Source organism: Rhinatrema bivittatum, chromosome 2 (genome assembly GCF_901001135.1).
Source record: "Rhinatrema bivittatum chromosome 2, aRhiBiv1.1, whole genome shotgun sequence".
NCBI lineage: Eukaryota > Metazoa > Chordata > Amphibia > Gymnophiona > Rhinatrematidae > Rhinatrema > Rhinatrema bivittatum.
The window spans coordinates 620,477,012-620,497,887 of NC_042616.1; the positions used below are offsets into that span (position 1 = coordinate 620,477,012).

At 43.5% G+C, this 20,876-nt stretch overlaps 1 protein-coding gene and 1 long non-coding RNA gene across 4 annotated transcripts in view; one reads left to right on the forward strand and one right to left on the reverse strand.

Annotated features, from left to right (window-relative positions):
• The window catches only part of NOL4 (nucleolar protein 4), an 856,374-nt gene that overhangs the window by 830,496 nt on the left and 5,002 nt on the right, over window positions 1–20,876 (reverse strand). For 2 of the 3 annotated variants that reach the window (XM_029591207.1, XM_029591206.1), the window contains exon 1: window positions 15,823–16,122. The exons of the other annotated variant lie outside the window; for it this stretch is intronic. In XM_029591207.1, coding sequence (XP_029447067.1) covers window positions 15,823–16,077 — 255 coding nt within the window. In that variant the 5' untranslated portion in view covers window positions 16,078–16,122. Of the gene's footprint in view, window positions 1–15,822; window positions 16,123–20,876 lie in introns of those variants that run through there. 3 annotated transcript variants of the gene reach the window in all.
• The window catches only part of LOC115085333, a 112,124-nt gene continuing 109,464 nt past the window's right edge, over window positions 18,217–20,876 (forward strand). The window contains exon 1 of the long non-coding RNA XR_003854807.1: window positions 18,217–18,271. This is a non-coding gene — a long non-coding RNA (uncharacterized LOC115085333). The remainder of the gene's footprint in view (window positions 18,272–20,876) is intronic.

Below are 20,876 nucleotides of genomic sequence, written 5' to 3' on the forward strand. Positions count from 1 at the left end.
CAAAAATATGACCTTCCAGGTCAGGTACTTCAGATCACAGGGGTGCAGCAGCTCAAAAGGAGCTTTCATCAACTGAGGTAACACCAAGCTGAGGTCCCAAGACACAGCAAGAGGCCTTAGGGGAGGCTTCAAATGAAGCAAGCCCCGCCTAAAATGTACAACTATATGTTGTACAGAGATGGACGTACTATCTACCCCATAGTGGTATGCACCAACTGCACTTAGATAAATTCTTACGGAGTTGGTCTTCAAGCCAGCTTCCATTAGGTGTAGAAGGTAGTCAAGCAGTTTTTGTGGGCAGCAGGAAATCAATCTAGGGCCTTCTGCTCACACTACACGGAAAATCTCCTCCACTTCAGTCCATAAGACTTTCTAATATTAAGCATTCTGGAAGCTACCAGGACCCAAGACACATCTTCCGAGAGGTCGAGTCACTGTGAGCAACAGGGCCTGGAGGATGGAATGGCGCAACCTGCCTCAATCCTGTGTGATGAGCTCTGGGGAAGTCCCCAGCCTGATCAGTTTCCAGACAGACATCTCCCCGGGGAGTGGAAACAAGATCTGTGTTGCTACCAGTAGACTTTGAGGATATGCATGCAGGAGACCTTCGCCCCAAAGCCAGGCGAAGGTATCTGAGGCTGGTTTGCTGCATGTCCTGTATAGGAATCAGAACTGGGGAACTTTCCTGTTCCAAGCCGCTGCGAAGAGATCCACATCCGGGAGACCATTTGCGAGGTCTAAAGGCATAACTCAGTCTATCCACTATCAATTTCTCCAGTCTGGCCAGATACATCCTTTAGTGATGTGTTCTCCAAAGAAGCTGCTGACATCCTTCCTCCACATAGGTCCTATGACTGTGCCATAAGACTGAAGGCAAGCAGCACCCTACAGCTTTCTACTGAATTAGGGGTGTGAAAGCTTTCAGGAATGTTGTTTCTTTGGCATGTTGTCAAATATGTGGCAACAAGCTAATTATGTGGTTTCTTCCACGGCTGCACAATCGCAGGAGGTTAGGGGAATTGATTCACCCATTAGTTCTAAAAGAACTCAAATATGAAACCACAGACCTGTTACTAGCCATCTGTAACCTATCATTAAAATCAGCAACTGTGCCTGAAGACAGGAGGGTGGCCAAAGTAACACCAATTTTCAAAAAAGTTTCCAGAAATGATTTGGGAAACTATAGACCAGTGAGCCTGATGCCTGGCAAAATAGTTGAAGCTATTCTTAATAGAGGGGTTAATATTCAAAAGCATTTAGCCGGAGCACATATTGGGACACTTATTTTGTAAGATTTCAGCCAGATAAGTCATTATCCAGTTGAAATTTAGCCAAATAAAAAAGGGGCATTCCAAGGGTGTTCCAGGGTGGACTATCCAGCTAAGTTAACCACATAACTTTAGGCCTATCTCAGAGCAGTCCTAAAATTATCCGGATATATTCAAAAGATACCTGGTTAAGTGACTAACAACTGGAACTAAAAAAACGCGAAACTTTGGGGCCTTTAGGCCCAAAATCCAAGCTCCCACCCCTGAAAACAAGTCCAACTATTCGCTGGAACAGCACCTCATCTCAATGTTAGAAAAGTAAACAAAAGTAAGAGGAAAAAGAAACCAATCTGGTTCTCAAAGGAGGCGGCTGAAAAGGCAAAAAGAACAACATTCAAGACGTATAAAGGATCCCAAAAAAAAGGAACACGGACAAGAATATCTGGTAAAACTGAGGGAGACAAAGAAAGAAATCAGGAAAGCAAAGGTCAAGTGAAAGGAAGGATTTCCAAAGAGGTAAAACGAGATGACAAAACATTTTTCAGATATATCAGAGAAAGAACGAAGGCCCAAAGTGGTACAGTAAAACTGAAAGGTGATGAGGAGCAATGTGTTGAGAGAGGTAAAGAAATGGCGGAAATATTAAACAAATACTGCAGTTCAGTATTCACTAAAGAAGATCCTGGAAAAGGATTATTGCTGGTTGACAAGACCATAGATAGGAATGAGGTAAACACAACTCCGTTTACAGAGCCGAATGTATGGGAACAGCTAGGAAAACTGAAAATGGACAAGGCCATGGGGCCACATGAGGTACATCCAAGGATACTAAGGGAGCTCAGAAATGTTTTGGCGGGTCCCCTGAAAGACTTGTTCAATAGATCCCTGGAAACAGAGTGGTTCCATAAGAACCAGCAATTGTGGTCCCGCTTCATAAGAGTGGTAGCAGAGAGGAAGCTTGAAACTACAGGCCAGTTAGCCTCACTTTGGTGGCGGTAAAATTAACGGAGACTCTGCTGAAGGAAATGATAGTGAACTACCTTCAATCCAGTGTGTTACTGGATCCGAGGAAACAGATTCACCAGGGGAAGGCTCTTTCAGACAAATCTGATTGATTTTATTTTATTGTCCCATTTATTTAAAGCACATTTCGTTTATTAAGCACCCACAAATGTGGAACTGATCACCTCTGTGCCAATGTGCAAAACAGCACTGCTGAAAAAGTAAGATGCAGTGGCACATACAGCCATTCACTGAATCTGACAACGTGAACACCCCCCTCTGGTGCACTAAGACCTTCTCGGGCAGGCTAAAGTGGCCTTGTGCTGTTTATGTGTGAGAATTGCAAAGCAAAGTGCTTCCAAAGAAGGATTAAACTCCCTCTCCTGTCCGCAAGATATGGTCCCATACAGCGCGCAATGGTTACACTATTGATGGCTAGGGGCAAAGGGGAGGATCACAGATGACAAGGACTACACGACAACTGGAACGCATTTGCCATTTTCACTTTTGACATTCAGCCATGCCTATCTTCATTATGCTCCATAATTAGGAACCTTCATTTTTTTGGGAGGGGGATTCCTGGGAATTTATCAGTGTTTATTATAAGAACAAAAATGGGAGAAAATCAATTGAAAATGTGATATCAATTTTCTGAATAAACAGAGTTTATTTTGGTGGACAGAAGCCAGGACATTAAAAACAAATATTAAGTAGAAAAGGATCCCAGGGCAGGGATTCCCAAACTTTTTATGAAGAGGGCCACATACTCTAACTTTCAAAATCATTGATAGGGCTAAATGAAAAATTACCTCTACTACTACTAATAAAACTTCTATAGCGCTACACAACATACATAGTGCTGTACAAACATACAAAAAGATAGTCCTTTCTCAATACAGCTTACAATCTACTAAAACAAACATACAGGACAAGAGACGTGGGGTATAAAGCAAGACAATGTTTAAAAAGAAAAGAAAGTTAGTTAACTAGACTAAAAGCAGACAATCAGGCATAAGATTTAAAAGTGTCTTTAGATAGGATTTAAACATGGCAAGAGAGGGAGCATGACGCATCAGTTCAGGAAGACGATTCCAAGCACATGGTGCAGCCAGGTGGAAAGCACAGAGTCTGGAATTGGCAGTAGAGGAGAAGTGCACAGATAGGAGTGACTTATCCGACAAGCGGAGTGCACGAGGAGGGGTGTAGAGAGAAATAACAGAGGAGAGGTAGTGAGGTGCTGCAGAGTGAAGGCATTTGTAGGTGAGAAAGAGGAGTTTGAACTGTATGTGAGAGCAGATAGAGAGCCAATGCAGTGACTTCAGAAGAGGAGTTATGTGAGCATAGTGATTTTGGCAAAAGATAAGTCATGCAGCTGACTTTAAGACAGATTGCAGTGGAGAGAGATGGCTTGCCGGAAGACCTGCAAGGAGCAGGTTGCAATAGTCTAAGCAGGAGGCGATGAGAGCGTGGATAAGGGTTCTGGTAGTGTGCCCAGAAAGGAAAGGATGGATTTTGGCAATGTAATAAAGAAAGAAACAACACGTTTTAACAGTGTTTTGGATATGTGTAGAGAAGGACAAAGAAAGTCAAAGAGGAATCCAAGGTTACGGGCTGATGGGACAGAGATGACGACTGTTATCCACAAAAGCAGAGAAAGAAAGAAGGGAGGTGGGCTTTGGGGTAAAAATAAGGAGCTCCCTCTTGGCCATGTTTAATTTAAGATGGCGACTAATTTCCCATTTACCTCATATTTATATTGATGCATGTATTTTGACTATCATAATAGACATCATTGTGTGGTGTTATACAGCCATTGTCACTCTGCCTTATATTTAATCATAGGTCAGTCCATATTGTTGGAACAATTGCTGGAACAATTTGTTAAATTTTTATGTGCTTCTCTCACCCATGCAAATTAAAAGAATATCAACGGTTCTCAGTCTTAATATTGTTGAACCTATTCAAATATATAAGTCCATGCTGTAAATTCAAACTTCCACTTATCTTAATTCCAAAAAAATATTTTGTTACTTATCTTGATTCCAAAAGATTTTTTCTTCAATGGAATGCTGTCAACCAACCAAGATCTTCATGCCCAAACGTTTTACAATGTGAAGGATTAACACACTGCGATCTTCTTGCCCGACACGGTACTGTGTTTCGGACCTTATAATGTCCTTCATCAAGGGCTCAATCTGCGTCTAGAAAACCACATTCATAACTATTATACAACTCAAACACTCATAAATTTAACACAGTTATACAGAGCAGTACTCACTTTTCAAGCAGCATGGCATTTCTCGGCGTTTTAATGTGCTTTCTCTTCCGGTTTCCCCCGGTACTGTGTTTTAAACTCCCTGATCCACTGACGTCACCATCATGTCACTTCTGCTCTACTAGATCCTAATAAAGAGAATTCCACTCTATAGCAATATTTAAACCTGTGGGAAACACTGTGCGCATCCAGAGTATCCATTGTTGTTCACGTAAATTCAATGTAAAGTTAGGATCTCCACCTCTCGGATTCAAAGGCATGTAATCTAAGATGCGCCACTGCAAATGTTGAAATTTGTGATTTTTCTCCATGCAATGGGCCACCATAGGTGCCAACATTTTCCCTGTGGTGATACAACTGCGATGCTCAATTAATCACACTCGGATAGATCGTTTAGTTCGTCCAATGTAATAAAGATTGCATGGACAAATAATCAAATAGATCACTCTAGATGATAAGCAATCCGTATACTGGCGAGCCATATGTGTTTTCCCAAATTTATCTGTCCAATTAGGCCCTGGGATAGTCTGACTGCACATTGAACAATTTTTACATTGCCAATGGCCAATGTTAGTGACTGCGGTATTCTCTAAACAAGGAGAAAAAAAGAATGGGTAACCATGTCGCCTATGTTTTTACCTCTGCTATACGTTATTATGGGGAATTCTTCAAATATTTTAGGTGTCTTTAATATAGGCCAATGATGTCGAATGAGGGAAGCAACTTGCCCTGCCTTATTAGTATAAGGTATAGTGCACACCAAACGTGATTCATCTTGGAAAGTTGTGTTGTCCAATAACAGCCATTGACATGAGGCATGCCCACTTATATGCTTTTTTTATGCATTTATAAGGGTAACCACGCATCAACAATTTACGTTGTAATTGATCAGCTTGTACCCAAAATTCTTGCTTGGTATCACATAGTCGTCTTAATCATAGGAACTGTCCCACTCGTAAATCTGTCCGAAGGTGATAGGGATGAAAGCTAGTATAATGCAACAGTGTGTTTCTTTCACATTTTTTTCGATATAATGTTGTGGATAGATTCCCACCTACCTTAGTAATCAAAATATCTAAAAAATTAATGTTAATATTATGATAAGAAATAGTAAATTGTAGATTGGGATCTAATGCATTTAACCACTGATGGAAACGTGTCAAACTAGCTTCATCAGCATGCCACAAACAAAAGATTTCATCAATGTATCTAGTCCAGTTTGATACATCCCACAATTATTGAAGCCTCATCGTACTGCAAAGATACAAAACACATGTTGAACATGTTACAAGGTTTTCATATTTCTGAACAAGTAATTTTGGTCACATTCGATATCAAACCATTATATACCAGCATACCGCAGCCAGATACATTAAAAATATTGGTGCAAGTTTTGGAAAAACGTGAACGTCCTCATCGCATTCCTACTGAATTTTTACATACTATCGCTGAGTTAGCATTATGTGAAAATTATTTCATTTTTCAAGATACTTGGTACAAACAGATATGTGGAACACAATGGAAGCAACGATGGCTCCAAGTCTGGCGAATTTGTATGTGACATCTTTCGAAGAAGAAACACTGTATCCAACAGTCCAATTTCAGCAAGTGTCAAACTGGACTAGATACATTGATGATATCTTTTGTTTGTGACATACTGATGAAGCTAGTTTGTTAAGTTTCCATCAGTGGTTAAATACATTAGATCCCATACTATTTCTTATCATAATACTAACATTAAGTTTTTAGATATTTTGATTACTAAGGTAGGTGGGAATCTATCCATGAAATTATATCGAAAAAAATGTGAAAGAAACACACTGTTGCATTATACTAGCTTTCATCCCTATCACCTTCAGACAAATTTACCAGTAGAACAGTTCCTACGATTAAGATGACTATGTGATACCAAGCAAGAATTTCGGGTACAAGCTGATCAATTACAACGTAGATTGTTGATGCGTGGTTACCCTTATAAATGCATTAAAAAAAAAGCATATAAGCGGGTATAACCATGCTGAATGTCAATGGCTGTTATTGGACAACACAACTTCCCAAAATGAATCACGTTTGGTGTGCACTATACCTTATTCTAATAAGGCAGGGCAAGTTGCTTCCCTCATGCGACATCATTGGCCTATATTACAGACATAAAATATTTAAAGAATTCCCCATAATAACGTATAGTAGAGGTAAAAACATAGGCAACATGGTTACCCATTCTTTTTTTCTCCTTGTTTAGAGAACACCGCAGTCACTAACATTGGCCATTGGCAATGTAAAAATTGTTCAATGTGCAGTCAGACTATCACAGGTCCTAATTGAACAGATAAATTTGGGAAAACACATATGGCTCACCAGTATACGGATTGCTTATCATCTAGAGTGATCTATTTGATTATTTGTCCATGCAATCTTTATTACATTAGACGAACTAAACGATCTATCCGAGTGCGATTAATTGAGCATCGCAGTTGTATCACCACAGGGAAAATGTTGGCACCTATGGTGGCCCATTGCATGGAGAAAAATCACACATTTCAACATTTGGAGTGGCACATCTCAGACTACGTGCCTTTGAATCCGAGAGGTGGAGATCCTAACTTTACATTGAATTTACGTGAACAACAATGGATATTCTGGGTGCGCACAGTGTTTCCCACAGGTTTAAATATTGCTATAGAGTGGAATTCTCTGTATTAGGATCTAGTAGAGCAGAAGTGACGTGATGGTGATGTCAGTGGATCAGGGAGTTTAAAACACAGTACTGGGGGAAACCGGAAGAGAAAGCACATTAAAACGCTGAGAAACGACGTGCCGCTTGAAAAGTGAGTACTGCTCTGTATAACTGTGTTAAATTTATGAGTGTTTGAGTTGTAATAATAGTTATGAATGTGGTTTTCTAGACACAGATTGAGCCCTTGATGAAGGACATTATAAGGTCCGAAACACAGTACCGTGTCGGGCAAGAAGATCGCATGTGTTCATCCTTCACATTGTAAACCTTTTGGGCATGAAGATCTTGGTTGGTTGACAGCATTCCATTGAAGAAAAAATCTTTTGGAATCAAGATAACAAAAAATTTATTGGAATTAAGATAAGTGGAAGTTTGAATTTACAGCATGGACTTATATATTTGAATAGGTTCAACAATATTAAGACTGAGAACCGTTGATACTCTTAATTTGCATGGGTGAGAGAAGCACATAAAAATTTAAAAAATTGTTCCAGCAATTGTTCCAACAATATGGACTGACCTATGATTAAATATAAGGCAGCGTGACAAAGGCTGTATAATACCACACAATGATGCCTATTATGATGGTCAAAATACATGCGTCAATATAAATATGCGGTAAATGGGAAATTAGTCGCTCATGGAGGAATTGATTATTGACTGACTTTTTCCATCTAGATAATCGGTGTTCTGAGCATATTCTTAGTGAATTTAAGATGGCGACAGGACATCCAGGCAGCAATGTCAGAGAAGCAGGCCGAGATCCAGCACTAGATTTTTGGTGAAATTTCAGGTTTAGAAAGGTAGATCTGGGAGTCATCAGCCATGAGACTCCCAGATATGTACTTTCAAACCTGCTGTTCAAATGTGAACCAGTATGATGTCCCTACAAATACCGGTATATAAAAGTCTCTAAATAAACAAACAAACAAACAAATAAATAAATGAGAGGAAATCAGAGCACCAAGGGAATTAGTATATAGTGAGGAGAGAGCCCAGGATGGAGCTCTGAGGCACATCAATTGATAGTGGAATGTCATAAGGAGGAGGAACCACCAGATAAGTGTGACTGGAGAGTTAAGAAGAGAACCACGAAAGGACAGAGTCCCGAAATCTAAGCAAGGCCAAAATATCAAGGAGTAGATGGTGATTAACAGTGTCAAAAGCACAGGTCAAGGAGAATAAGGACAGAGTAAAGCCTTTGACTTTATCCATAAACAGGTCATTGGAAACTTTGGCAAGGGCTGTTTCAGTTGAACGCAGAGAGCGAAAACCAGACTAAAATGGATCAAGAATGGTTTGAGATGTAAGAAAGTCAAGACAGCGATGATGAACAGCACATTCAAGTAGTTTGGAGGAAAAAGGGAGAAGGGATATGGGACGATAGTTGTCAGGACAGGTAGGATCCAGTGAAGGTTTTTGAAGGAGTGGTATGATTACAGCTTGTTTGAAGGCAGCAGGGACAGTAGCAGTGGAGAGTGTGTGATAGATTGAGGATGTGGCAGATAGAAGGGATGACTGCAGTGGAATCGGGTAGGGAAAGGGTCAGAGGAATAAGTAGTGAGTTTGGAGGAAGAGCGAAGATGGGCAGTTTCCTCCACTGTGTAAGGGAGGAGAGAGTGGCAGAGGTTAGAGGAAGGGTAGACGAAAGAAGTGGGGGAGAGGCAGATAAAGGTGAAATAGAACTCAAGGCTAATTTTGAATGACCTCTTCACCCAGCATCTCCTCGTTTCTCTCCTCCTCTCTCCCAAAATCTCTCAATCCTTCCCCTCTTCCAGTATCTCTCCTTTCTAGCTTTCCATTTTCCACCAGCGCCTCCCCTCTTCACAGAATTTCTCCTCTCCACTCAGCATCTCCCCTCTCCTTCCCCCTCACCCAGTGACTTACATCTTCCTTCCCTCTCCCCCAGCATCTTCCTTTTTTATCACCACTCCCAATGTCCCCTTCTCTCTACTCTCCTTCCCCCCCCCCCCCCAAGAAGGATAGAGTTCCCTGTACCTCCCAGCTCAGCAGCAGCTTTGGCCTTTCTTCCCAAAGACAACTCTGGGGCTACCTCTAGCACAGCTCCAGTGGTACTTCCGACATCTCTTCCCAGTGGCAGCAGCAGGGGCAGCTCTGGCCTCCCTCCTCCAATGCAATTCCAGGAATGACTTGGGCTTTAGCAATGGATCTGGCCTCTCCCCTCCACCAGAAGCTTTCCCTCTTCCTTCTGTGATGTGGGCATACAGTTTTAGCTGCAGCATGCATATGAATGCCAATTCCATGCTTTTTTTGCGGCATGCACAGTCTGGGCCCAGTTCCTGTGCATGCCCTATTGTCTTCTAATTAGTGATTTGATGTATTGTTTTAAGTTGGGTTTTTTTATATATTTATGTATGCGATGTTGTAAACCGCATTGAAAAATATATTTTTTAATTTTGCAGTATATAAGATTTAAAAATAAGTAAATAATAAATAAATAGGGGAGGAGATCCTGGAAAGCATCAAGAGCCTGCAGCTATGTTTTTGAAATGAAAATAAAATTCAGTTTAAACTGAAAATGTAGGACCTTATCTATAATGTTGGTGAGTTTCACTTGCCTTTTACTGAGCTGCTCTCTCTCACAACCAAAGCATGCAAAACCTTTCTTTTTAGCTTAAGAATAGCATATAAATTCAAATTATGAACAGTGGCCAGCAATAATATTTTAACAATATCCTCCATCATGGACTCCACTACTGGATACATGACTACAATGGGAGCTATGTAACCCTTGTTAAAGTAACACGGGAACTAAAGCCAATTTTCTATCTATACAGCCTGCAACAAAAGGCATCTATATGTGCAAGGGTACTGTTGTTTAGAAAGTTAACTGTAAGCTTTAATGGAAACGATGATGTATGCATAGAACAACTTTCTAGTGGAGCTGGTGAGGCCAAAAAAAAAGTAAGCATGAGACTGGCACAGGGGAAATTAGGCTAAGAGCAGTGATCAAGTGCAGTCTGCTGAACTACAGCAAGCAGGGAAAAGGGGCAGACTAGATGGGAACTTTATCTGCTGTCATCGTTTTGTTTCATGTATGTAAACTTTAAACTTGCAGAAAGCACCGTGAACCACAGTGCAAGGCAGTGAGCAGATCTGGCATATTAAGCACATAGAAGGGCAGTTTTCAAAGGGAAAATGGCCCTCCTGAAATACACTAAGGCCGTGGACAGGTACCACAGGGTGCGTAATTTTAGACGCATTAAAAGAAGACGTTCTCAGGGGTATGTTTGGGTTGGGGGGGGGGGGGGGGAACAGCCCCCATACATTCCACTTCCAAATGTTAGTTTGTGTTAGTTTCACTCTCCCACCCTCCACCGCCTGCACAGATAGGTTGCAAGTATGTGGATGCTTTTAGTGCACATAAGCTGCATTTGCACATCTTCAAAGAAAAACGGCGTGGATAGCTCACTGAATATTTCCATAAAGTGTGTGCGTTAAATGTGCCTGTGCAGTTGGAACTACACAGGATATTGTAAAGTTTCCCTTTTGAGTTTGAATTAGAAAAGGTTTCTCCCATTTGGTACCAAAGGGGAAAAAAAAATTCTAAAATGATCTTCTTTATGTCCCTTAGTGCACCCCATTGGAAATACCACTTATGATTAATCACAAGTACTAACTAATCTATATATTAAGGAACTGACTGTATTTGCCAATTTAAACAAGAAATTCCGCCCAGAACCCCAGGAGCTTTACTTTCTGGGGTGCATGGATCGGAAAAGAAGAACCACCATCAGAATCCTCACGTCTCCCCAAGATGTCTTGAAATTTTGGTGTGGATGGGTCACCAAAACACTAAAGTTGGTAAGAGGATACAGATGACAAAATCATAAGCTTTTTTCTCCATTGGAAAGTAGGCCAGAAAAGAAATAAAAGGGTCTGTGCAGGGGCTATTACGGTGGCAGCTGTAAAAAATGGCTGGCACACGGTGCACTCAGACTCCTCTGTCACATGGCTAGCACAGGGCCGGCGATCCTCTCCCTGGGCCCCAGAAGTGCACACAGTATGACTATGGACACCAGGAGCAACCAAAGTCAGTGTGCGCAAACAGTTGTTTCAAAAAATAAATTTGCATGATTGTTCGCGGGGTTTCCACTTGTAGTTTTCTAACTTGATTACCTGTGCTTGGATCAGCCCAGGCAGGAGACTTAGCAGGCGTGAGTCCCAAGAAGGGCCTCTGCTCTTTGGACCAGCCCAGGGTAGGGAAACTAAGGAGGCAGCATTCACAGGCCATGGTGGATGGGGGTCTGGAGCCACCGTGTAACACGCACCCACTGGCTTTACTCAGCGTACATGTTTACCAGGTTCCAGAAAGAGCTGAAGCCTGTGTCCCTGGGCCCGAGAGCTGTTCTTGCAATATCTGGACTAGGTGATAGGAGTGGGGGGTTGTAAAAACAGGGAAAGAACCCTAGAGAAGCTATGAATGAAGGCCCAGGTGCAGTAGCCCTGCCTATGCCAAAGAAAACCAACGGGTCAAAAAAAAAAAAAAATGAACACAGTTACACCATTAAAGTCCTTTCAATGCTGATATAAAGTCTGTTTCTCGCTGTAAAATATTTACTGTGCAATGATCTTTGAGATTAGGCATTTCACTGTTCCCAGGAAAAATGGCATAATCTCTGTGCCAGAGGATATCTGACAATAAGAGCAGCACTGCAAAAGGAAGGAGGCTGTCCAATGATCCATATAAATAACACACTTCACGCCACACTGCTGTCCCACTCTGGACCTAAAATGGCTGTTTTGCAGGATGCTGTTGCCTGGTGACCAAAAGTGCACAGAAGGACCTAAACAGTCAAAGATTGATCTGTTCCTGTTGCTCTTCCACAGACCATCTAGGCCCTGTACAATACATTTGATGTTGCCATTTGAACCTACTAGTGTTCACTGTTATGAGGTTTAAACAAATGAAAATAAAACATATAGTTCTATATAGTTATTGCACAGTTCAGTGCAGGTTGCATATCATAAGCTGACCAAACGCCTGTTACTGTAAATCTGCAAGCCATCTTCCCTTCAATTAAGCCTGTGTTATGTGTCTAGCCTGTTCCGGTACAACCTTCCAGTTGCTATCACTCTCTCTTTCTTTCATTAAAATCAAGTAGTTAATTAGCCCCAGCCTGTCCTCTCCCCTTCTCTCTTTCCCTTTAACGCAGCAGTAATGATGTCTAATTACCAGTAGCAGTGGATTACAGCACCATCAGGAGCAAATCTCCCTGGCTGACAGCAAAAAGCTGAGCAACAGACCCTAAAGCTTCAAGTTGACAAGAGTTATTCCTAATGGAAAAATTTTATTATACACCTCTTTGTTTTAAAATCAGTGTCCTTAGATTTCATATTTTCTATGCTTCCTTATTCGAGCAGGAATTTGGCTCAGGCTACCCAAGAGTAACCAATTAAAACACTATAGCAGAAACTTTCCGCATTGAGGGTTCAAGTTAAAAAAAAAAAAAATTCACTGTCCCATTTAGACTGTAATATTGTGAACTGTTACAGCTACAAAGTCAAAGCAGCATGGTACTTTTTAATGACAACAGAAATACAAAAACACCGAAAGAGTAGCAGAAAATAGTAGAGTGAATATACAGTATGAATTAATAAGTTCCTCAGCATTGCAATACAGCTTTCAAAAACATTTTTTTTTTCAAATGTTAGGTGATAAAAGCAACTGTCAAAAGTGCCACAAGTAGCACATAAATGAGAATCTTCCATACCATGTGTGTTAAAAATGGAATATTGGAATATTTGGGGAAATTAGAGATTCCTTTTGCAGCAAATGATTCTGAATGCCCCAACGACTGGGCATATTGACTGACCACTCAAACAAATGGTGCTCTGTGGCGCACAGCAACACCGCTTTCACTCCTACTGGAGAATGGGCTTGGCATAGCAGATGAGCTGAAACCTCAGATCCATACCAGAGTGGCACCACACACACACACTCACTTTTCCTGTTTATAAAAGCAGTTTAGACATGATCATTCTATCTGTTATGTGATGAGATGGAACCAAAAATATTTGAGCCTTTCTTCCACCGAACAGGCACGGGTACTCTCTAAATGCAGTGAAACACGGTAATGAAACTGCAAACAACATGCTGGCCACTGCGATGAAGAGTGTGGGGAAAACACCTGGCAGAGCAATGGGGAGTCTAAGAAACAAAAAGCAGAAGGATCCATCATCTAATGAAAAAGAATAAAAAATGTGAGGCACACAGGGAAGATATTTATGTAAATTTTAGAACACCTTTTTTTTCACCTGGCAATTTCATTTTACTCTTTTATACTTCCAGCTCACTGAGCCAGGGCTGGGAACGGCTCTATAAGCTTTCAATTTGCAACTATCTATTTTTATATTCCCCCTTCTGACTCCGCCCAGCCACTGCTCTGACGGTTCTTGGCCAGGGCCCAAGGGTCACAAGGCCACAGCTCCCTCCAGAGTCTGGATAGAGTGCCCTTTCCCTTCCCCCCCCCCCCCCCCCCCCCTCCATCCAGCCACTAGGTGTGCCCACTGATCAATGGCTGAGACTCACTGCTTCCTCAGCATCCTGGCAGCCCAGGGAAACGAAGACTTGGCCTGAGATCTGAACCCAAATTCTCTGCAAGGCAATGCACAACACTGCCACAGATCCACCAGCAGAACACTTCTAGAGACCTTTAAATCACTTACTGGGCCTTATTTGTTTTAAAAAAAGGACATTTCCCCCAGCCCCTATTCTATGCCTATAGGAAAAATCTTTATTGAATAAGGTTCTATGTCTTTATTTATCCTATATATATATAGAAATATTTTGGATTCCTAAAGGAATTTACTATTATTCAGTACTTTTAATTTCTTTTTGTAATGTTGTTGCTGGAGAATAATAATGTGTAGGTACTACCTATCATATGTTTCTGTCAATAAATAATTGTTCTAGACAGTACAAAAACCCATTAATCAATAATGTAGTACTACTGTTTGGACAATGCTTGGACTGGACCAGCCTACTCAGTCAAAAATGTATACTTTGCCAAATTTCATCTATATATGACATGCACTTCCCTCACTATACATACAGGAAAGACTGACATGTCACAAACCCAGAACCTCTATAGTCACAAATATTGATGATTAAAAAGGGCACATTTCAATTGGTCTGGACATTCTCTGCACATTTTTTATTCTTTTTACATTTTGAATTTGAGCAGGTCTTGAAACACTATTAAAAACAAATGACTGATAATGTTGATGAAAATGCAGCACTTAAAATATTCAGCAGAAGCTTATTTCTAGCCAAACAATAAATGCCTAGGGTACTAAAATGTTTCCCTAGCAGTATTGTCCCGCATAGAGCTGTGATACTTTTCCCTGAGACTCCTTTACTGTACCTTCCAGGAACATTTTCCTAAAAGAACAGACGACATTTCTTGTAACAATATCGAGTCAAAACTGAAAGACAAATCTTAAGACAGCTCACCGGTTTTCCTGTTCAGAAAATAATAATTAAAAACAAAAAAAACATTTTCCCTACACCCCTATATAGAGAAGAAGAGAAAAAGAAGAGATAATAAATTAGTTTAATATACAAACCTACTTGCCACCGACAGCTCCCATCTTCTCAAACAAGCTTCTGCCACCAAATAGCTCTTCTGCCAAGAGAACTGTCTGGCTTTCCAGACTCCGAGCTGAAAGGCTTCTAATGCTACTGGATCCCATCAATTCCTGTTAAGCTTCAACCCTCAGTCTTAAGCATTAGCAATCCCAGCGTAAGTAGGGAGCAGCAGACCCTGTGCTCCTGCTGCTTCCTTTCATTCTTTGTGAATTTCTCTTGCCTGGATATACATATGTATATTATATATATAAATATGATATACACCTATATTTAGATATACAAATATAGGCAAAATATGTCCATACCTACACCACTACATAAATCAAGCTACCCTGTCTGCTTCAAAGCCATCAGGTAACATATCTCCCTGGTACCTCTCAATCTCCGGTTTAACAATAATAGGCTGATCTCTAGGAAACTCCCAAATAAACGACCAACGCCACACTTGGCTTTGTGCCAATGAGGATGTACCGTGGGGCTATCTATCAGAATCGCATGTTACATATTTAGCTCAAATTATGTGTGGCTTCTAGGAGAAGAAAAACATATTCTATATACGTTTTATACATCTTTATATATATATATATATATATATATATATATATATATATATATATATATATATATATATATATATATATATATATATATATATATCTATATATGTACGTACACACACATACAAGGCGAGGGGAAAAAAAAAAAAAAAAACCCTCAAGGGAGAGAGACAATACAGATACAGAAAACACACAGACACACACTGGTGCCTTTGCAATCCGTACGGATGGGGAAATCGAACGAGGGCTACCGGAGGGACCACAAAAGAGCCCCAGCCTGGTACTGACTTGCAGGGGAGCTAGGAGCCAGGTGTGCCACCCCCCCCCCCCCCGCGCCCCACCCTCCCCAACCAAGAGGAGCGGGCACCCACCGTGGTCTTGACGGGCACGTAGAGCACTTGTTTGCCTCCTCCATTCACCTCCTCCGGGCTGCCGAGCTGGAAGCCTTTGGATTTGACCCAGAATTTGAATTTGGCGTTGTCGGTGGAGCCGGACTCGGCGCCCTGCAGCAGCTGCACGATGCGCTCGTATTTCTTGCGGGTCACCGTCTTGGTCTTGCCCGAGTCGCCGTAAGTCCTCAGGCACCAGTCCTGGAACTGGCGGTACATGTCCCGCTCACTCTCCATAATCCCGAGGAAAGAGCCGAGAGGGAGAGAGCGAGGGAGGGAGGGGGGGGGGGGAGGAGAAAGGGGGGGTGGGGAGCCGGGCTGAGCGGCCCCGGGGGCTCCACGGACGCCCCCCCTCGCACCTGTTCACCTCCCGGGACCCCGCCGGCCCCCCGCCGCCGCCAGCTCTCTTTCTCCGCTCTCGCCTTTTTTTTTTTTTTTCCTTTTTGGAAGCAATCAATTCCGTGTCCTGGGCATACTCCGGGCGATTAATTTTTAATCACACCGGATCACATATAGAGGGCAAGGGCAGGTTGAAGGGGGGTGGGGAGGAGAGGGGAAGAGGGTGCCGGGGTGATGGGCAACTCCGAGGAAGCAGGGGGAAGAGGAGGGGGGAGTCGTGCAGAAAAAAAAAAAAGAGAGAGAGAGAGAGAGAGAGAGAGAAAAGCGGGTCTGGGATGCTCCACTTGGATCCTCCTTGCTCGATCCGTCTCTTTACTATTGTGCAGTCAGGACCGTCCCCCCCTCCCTAGTGCCCTCCAGCAGCAGTAGCAGCAGCAACCCACAGGAGGAAGCACAAATTCAGAGAAATAACAGGCGGGCCAGTAGCAGGGTTGATCCAGGAGGGCCAAATAAAATATTGTTTCACACCGTTTTTTGGGGGGTTTTTTAATTATTATTATTATTATTGTCGTCTATCTCCACTCTCATCAAACTCCGACAGGCTTCATCCTGAACTGTCCAGGTAAATAATAGAAGAAAAAGCAGAAGACATGAGGATCATCGGCTGATTTTTATTTTTATTTGTTTTGCCCAGACGTTATTTTCCTCTCTCCGTCCTCAGAGCCTCTAAGCAGGACGAAGCATCGTAGGCCAAATTGGTCTCAATGCTGCTCCCCTTTCCAGCCGTTATTTTCCTCTCAGTCTCTCGTCTCTTTTCACTGCTTGGGCGTTGGGTGCAGCCTCGACAAAAAAAACAAAAAAAACTAAGTTCTTCTAGGATAATTGCTTCACTCCCATATGAACGTTGCCTAGAAGCTACAACCCCATAAAATGTGATCTTTTGCCTTCAAAGATAAAAAGAAAGCCTATGCAAATTGAACTTCCTCAATTTCAGTTCGACCTGGGAGCTTCTCCTATTTCCTTTCTATACAAACTGATTTAGAAAAATAAATCTGGTAGAAAAAAAAAAAAACGAACAACATTGGCCCCGATAGAGATTTCGTTCCAGTTCTGAATTTTGGCCAGTGGAGGAGGCGCTGTCAGTTTAGTGATGGTGCACATGCAGGGGGCTCTTCTACTTGCTCTAGGATCCCCCTCTGCTCTCTGCTGGGCTGAGCCGGCTACAGGGCATGCAAATAAGTTTCCCGATCCAGGATCAGAAACGTTCTAAATCTCCAGATCCTTCCTTTGCTCTGCCTCCCGACTTCAGTTGCAACACTGGGACATCCGATCTCTCCTCTTCCCACTAGGCAAGGGAGGCCAAACCCCCCCTCCTCCTCCTTTCCAGAAAGTGCCAAAATTATGAGTCCCCCTCGACGATTTTCCAACGCAAAATGCAACCTGCACGTCCTCCATCAAATACTGATTTCCATTTCATAAGAAGTTAAAATCCAGGCGCTTGGGAAGGGAGTTATCCTTTTCTTAGAAAAAAAAAATTCCAGTCTGGAAATCCTGTATTCCACTCCGATAATAAGGCTCTGAAGCCGTCCAGTCCTGCAGCTCCTCTGCTAAATTGGCTGAAAGACAAGTGCATAAGCGCCTAGCCCTTCCAGCCTTTCCTTATTCCGTTTGATAAAATAGCCATTTCTAATTTTACAAAGAGAGGTGCGCCCATGCACCCGAGGCAGAAATAGCCTCGCCCCAGACACTTGCACAAAAAAAAAAAAAAAAAAATGGCTCGTGCCTCCCTTCAGCTCCCGGTGCGCGCGCGGTGCCTCGGTTCTCCCTGGTACACTGGAAGGTCTCGCGGCGGCTCGAGCCGGGACTGACAGCACAGGCTGAGCGCGAGCTCCACACTAAACCTCTCTTCCCCCCTCAGGTTCTGAGCGCTCTGATTGGCCAGCGGGACAAAAGTTTCTGTGGAGACGGCGGAGCGGTGACGTCACGAACCGAATTGTCCCATTTAGGGATCCAGGGCAGTGCGCATGCATGGTGCAGGTTGGAGACAGTGTACAGGCGAGGCAGCGAGGTGGCGGAAAGGAGCACGATCCAGGTGGGTAATTCAAGGAGGGTTTCCATGGAGATTCCTCTGGGTCTAGCCTTACAAAAAAGCTGATCAGCTGACATCATTAGCTTAGGACCTAATTATTGCTTATTGGAGCAACAAATGAGACAGCTGCAGGAGAGGGTTTTTTTTTTTTTTTTCTCTCCTATATGTCGTTCGTTTGTCGCCGTGGTACCCTCTTGACGAAAGACAGCTGCTAGGACTCTGCACCAAGTCCTGAGTGAATTTGCCATTACCTTCCGGGAGGATCCCGACACGCAACCGCAGCCAGCCTGCCATTGCGCCTCCCTGCTTGCCAAAATGCCAGGGACTTTTCGGGGAAAAATAAGACGATTTGCTGCTGTTAACGATTCTCGGGGGTCCCCCCTTCCGGGGGGGGGGGGGGGGGGAGGCAGGCGCTCTCGCACATCTGGGAGGATCCACCTTAGCTCTTAACTCTGGCACGCCGTAGCTCACGGACGACCACCCCTCCCACCCTTGACCACGCGACAACAGAGTAGGTAAGCCAAGATAACTTTTATTAAGTGGAAGAAACGGCCACAGCCAGCATTTAACATTATAACCTTATTACTTTATATTGCAGCAGCTTAAACAATTGGCATTAGCTAAATGCCACGCCCTCACCGGTACCTTGCTTGTTCTTCCCACCCCAATGCTTTTTTGGAGACGGCAGCCCTCCATCCTTCCGCTCCGTGAAGGTGGTATACCATTGGCACCCCGCTCCGTGAATGCCAATCCCGCCTTCCGCTCCGTGAAGGGGAACACCCGCCACTGGCATCCCGCTCCGTGAACGCCTCCGTGGCTACTGCCGCTCCGTGCAGTATTCTGCCGCCTCCTCCCACCCCTGGCCTTGCGGGCCGCGATTATTGCTTATGCCAGGCCTTCATTGGGCCACCCCCAGACCGGCCATTATCTCGGTCTCCGCCATGCTGGCCTTGCGGGCCGCGGTTATTGCTTATGCCAGGCCTTCATTAGGCCACCCCCAGACCGGCCATTATCTCGGTCTCCGCCATGCTTAGTTATATCCATGCCCCCGCTTTCCCCCTATGCAAAGTCCTTGGTGCTGTGCTCCTCCCCTTCCCCCTCCCCCAACACCAAAAACTTCCCCTCTATGCAGCGATACATCCCCTTATGCTCCGGTGAGGGCACCCGCCAAAGTAGGAAACAGTAAAACCTTATTTGTTTTCTACCCCCACTAATTAACTAAAGCTGCTGTGGCCGTTTGCAGGGCAAGGATGAAGATATCTCCCCCAACGTCTGATAAGTGAACCCCATCCGGCCTATACATGCCTGAACATGAGAGCGAAATATCATCATGCTTGATGACATACCCCCTTATAGCTCTCAACCACGTCCCCACTTCTTTATTTAATTTGCGCCTGCTTTTTTTGATGGATTTGTGCGACCTCGCGTCCCTCCATACCAATCGGGGAATAATGTGGGACCATACCAATACCACGGCTGGCCATATAGCCTTAATTGCAGTCAAGTCCTTCTTGATCGTGATTATTAAGTCAATGTTTTTGACTGCGACCAAATCGTTACCGCCCAAATGACAGATGATATCAGGCTGTGGTAGTTGCCTGGCGTATTGGAGGATGCAAGGCATTAGTTGGACCCACCTCATCCCTCGTTTGCCGAGCCAGAATATGCTGGCCTTGCTACGAGGTATGCCCATCTGCTCGCTGGAGGTCTTTCTCTTGGTTCTAATGTGCGCCCAATAAATGTACGAGTGCCCCATGATCCATATCACTTTCGCGCTCCCCGCTGGCGAGTCTATGATAGACAAAATAAAACGGTTATGTGTAACAGGACGGTAAATATATGCTTTTTATGTTTCCCAGTGAGACTGTTCATTGGGCTGTCTGGTTATTGGGTCGTATGATGTTTTGAATTTACCGGATTTCCACCGCCCTAGCGCCTTAATTTGATCTTCGCTTAAACCGCTGCTGGCGAAGGATGCTGCGCCTATTCGGAATGAATGTGTGTGATAAGCTCCCGCGTCTTCCCCTATCTTTTCCAAGCCTTTGCGTAGCATACTGATAAACTGGTAACGCGATAGCGCGTTGCCATCTTTGTGTTTTAGAAAGGGCCCTCCCCCCAGCGGGCGTACTTTGAGGTATTCTGTTGTAGCCCTTACGGGGCATATCACCCCCGTATGAGCAGGGTATAATGTAATCCAGCGACCTACTGCCCGTTGATCAGTTTTTGCTCGCCTGAGAAAGATCTGTACTGTCTCATTAAACAGCCTTATGTTTTCTATCAGGAGACCCCCATCCGATGCCCTGGTGGTCACCTTTGCCCTCGGGATAAGCTCGCTGTTTCTAAATGCACCAAGGAACATTAGTGAAAAAGCCACGGTCCATAGCTTTACCTCATAATTGTCCCAAACTAGGCTGGGGAGCTCCTTTACCAGTGCTTGTAGCAGCATTGGTGTGATAGGCTTTCTGGCGTCCCTTCTAACTGGTTCTTGTCTCCGCCAACCCTCTAATATCTTTTTTATGAGAAAGGAGTTGCTAATTGAGCCTATCCCCCATAGTTTGGAGACGAAAACAATAGCAGCTACATGTTGCCCTGCCTGTGCTCTTGATAC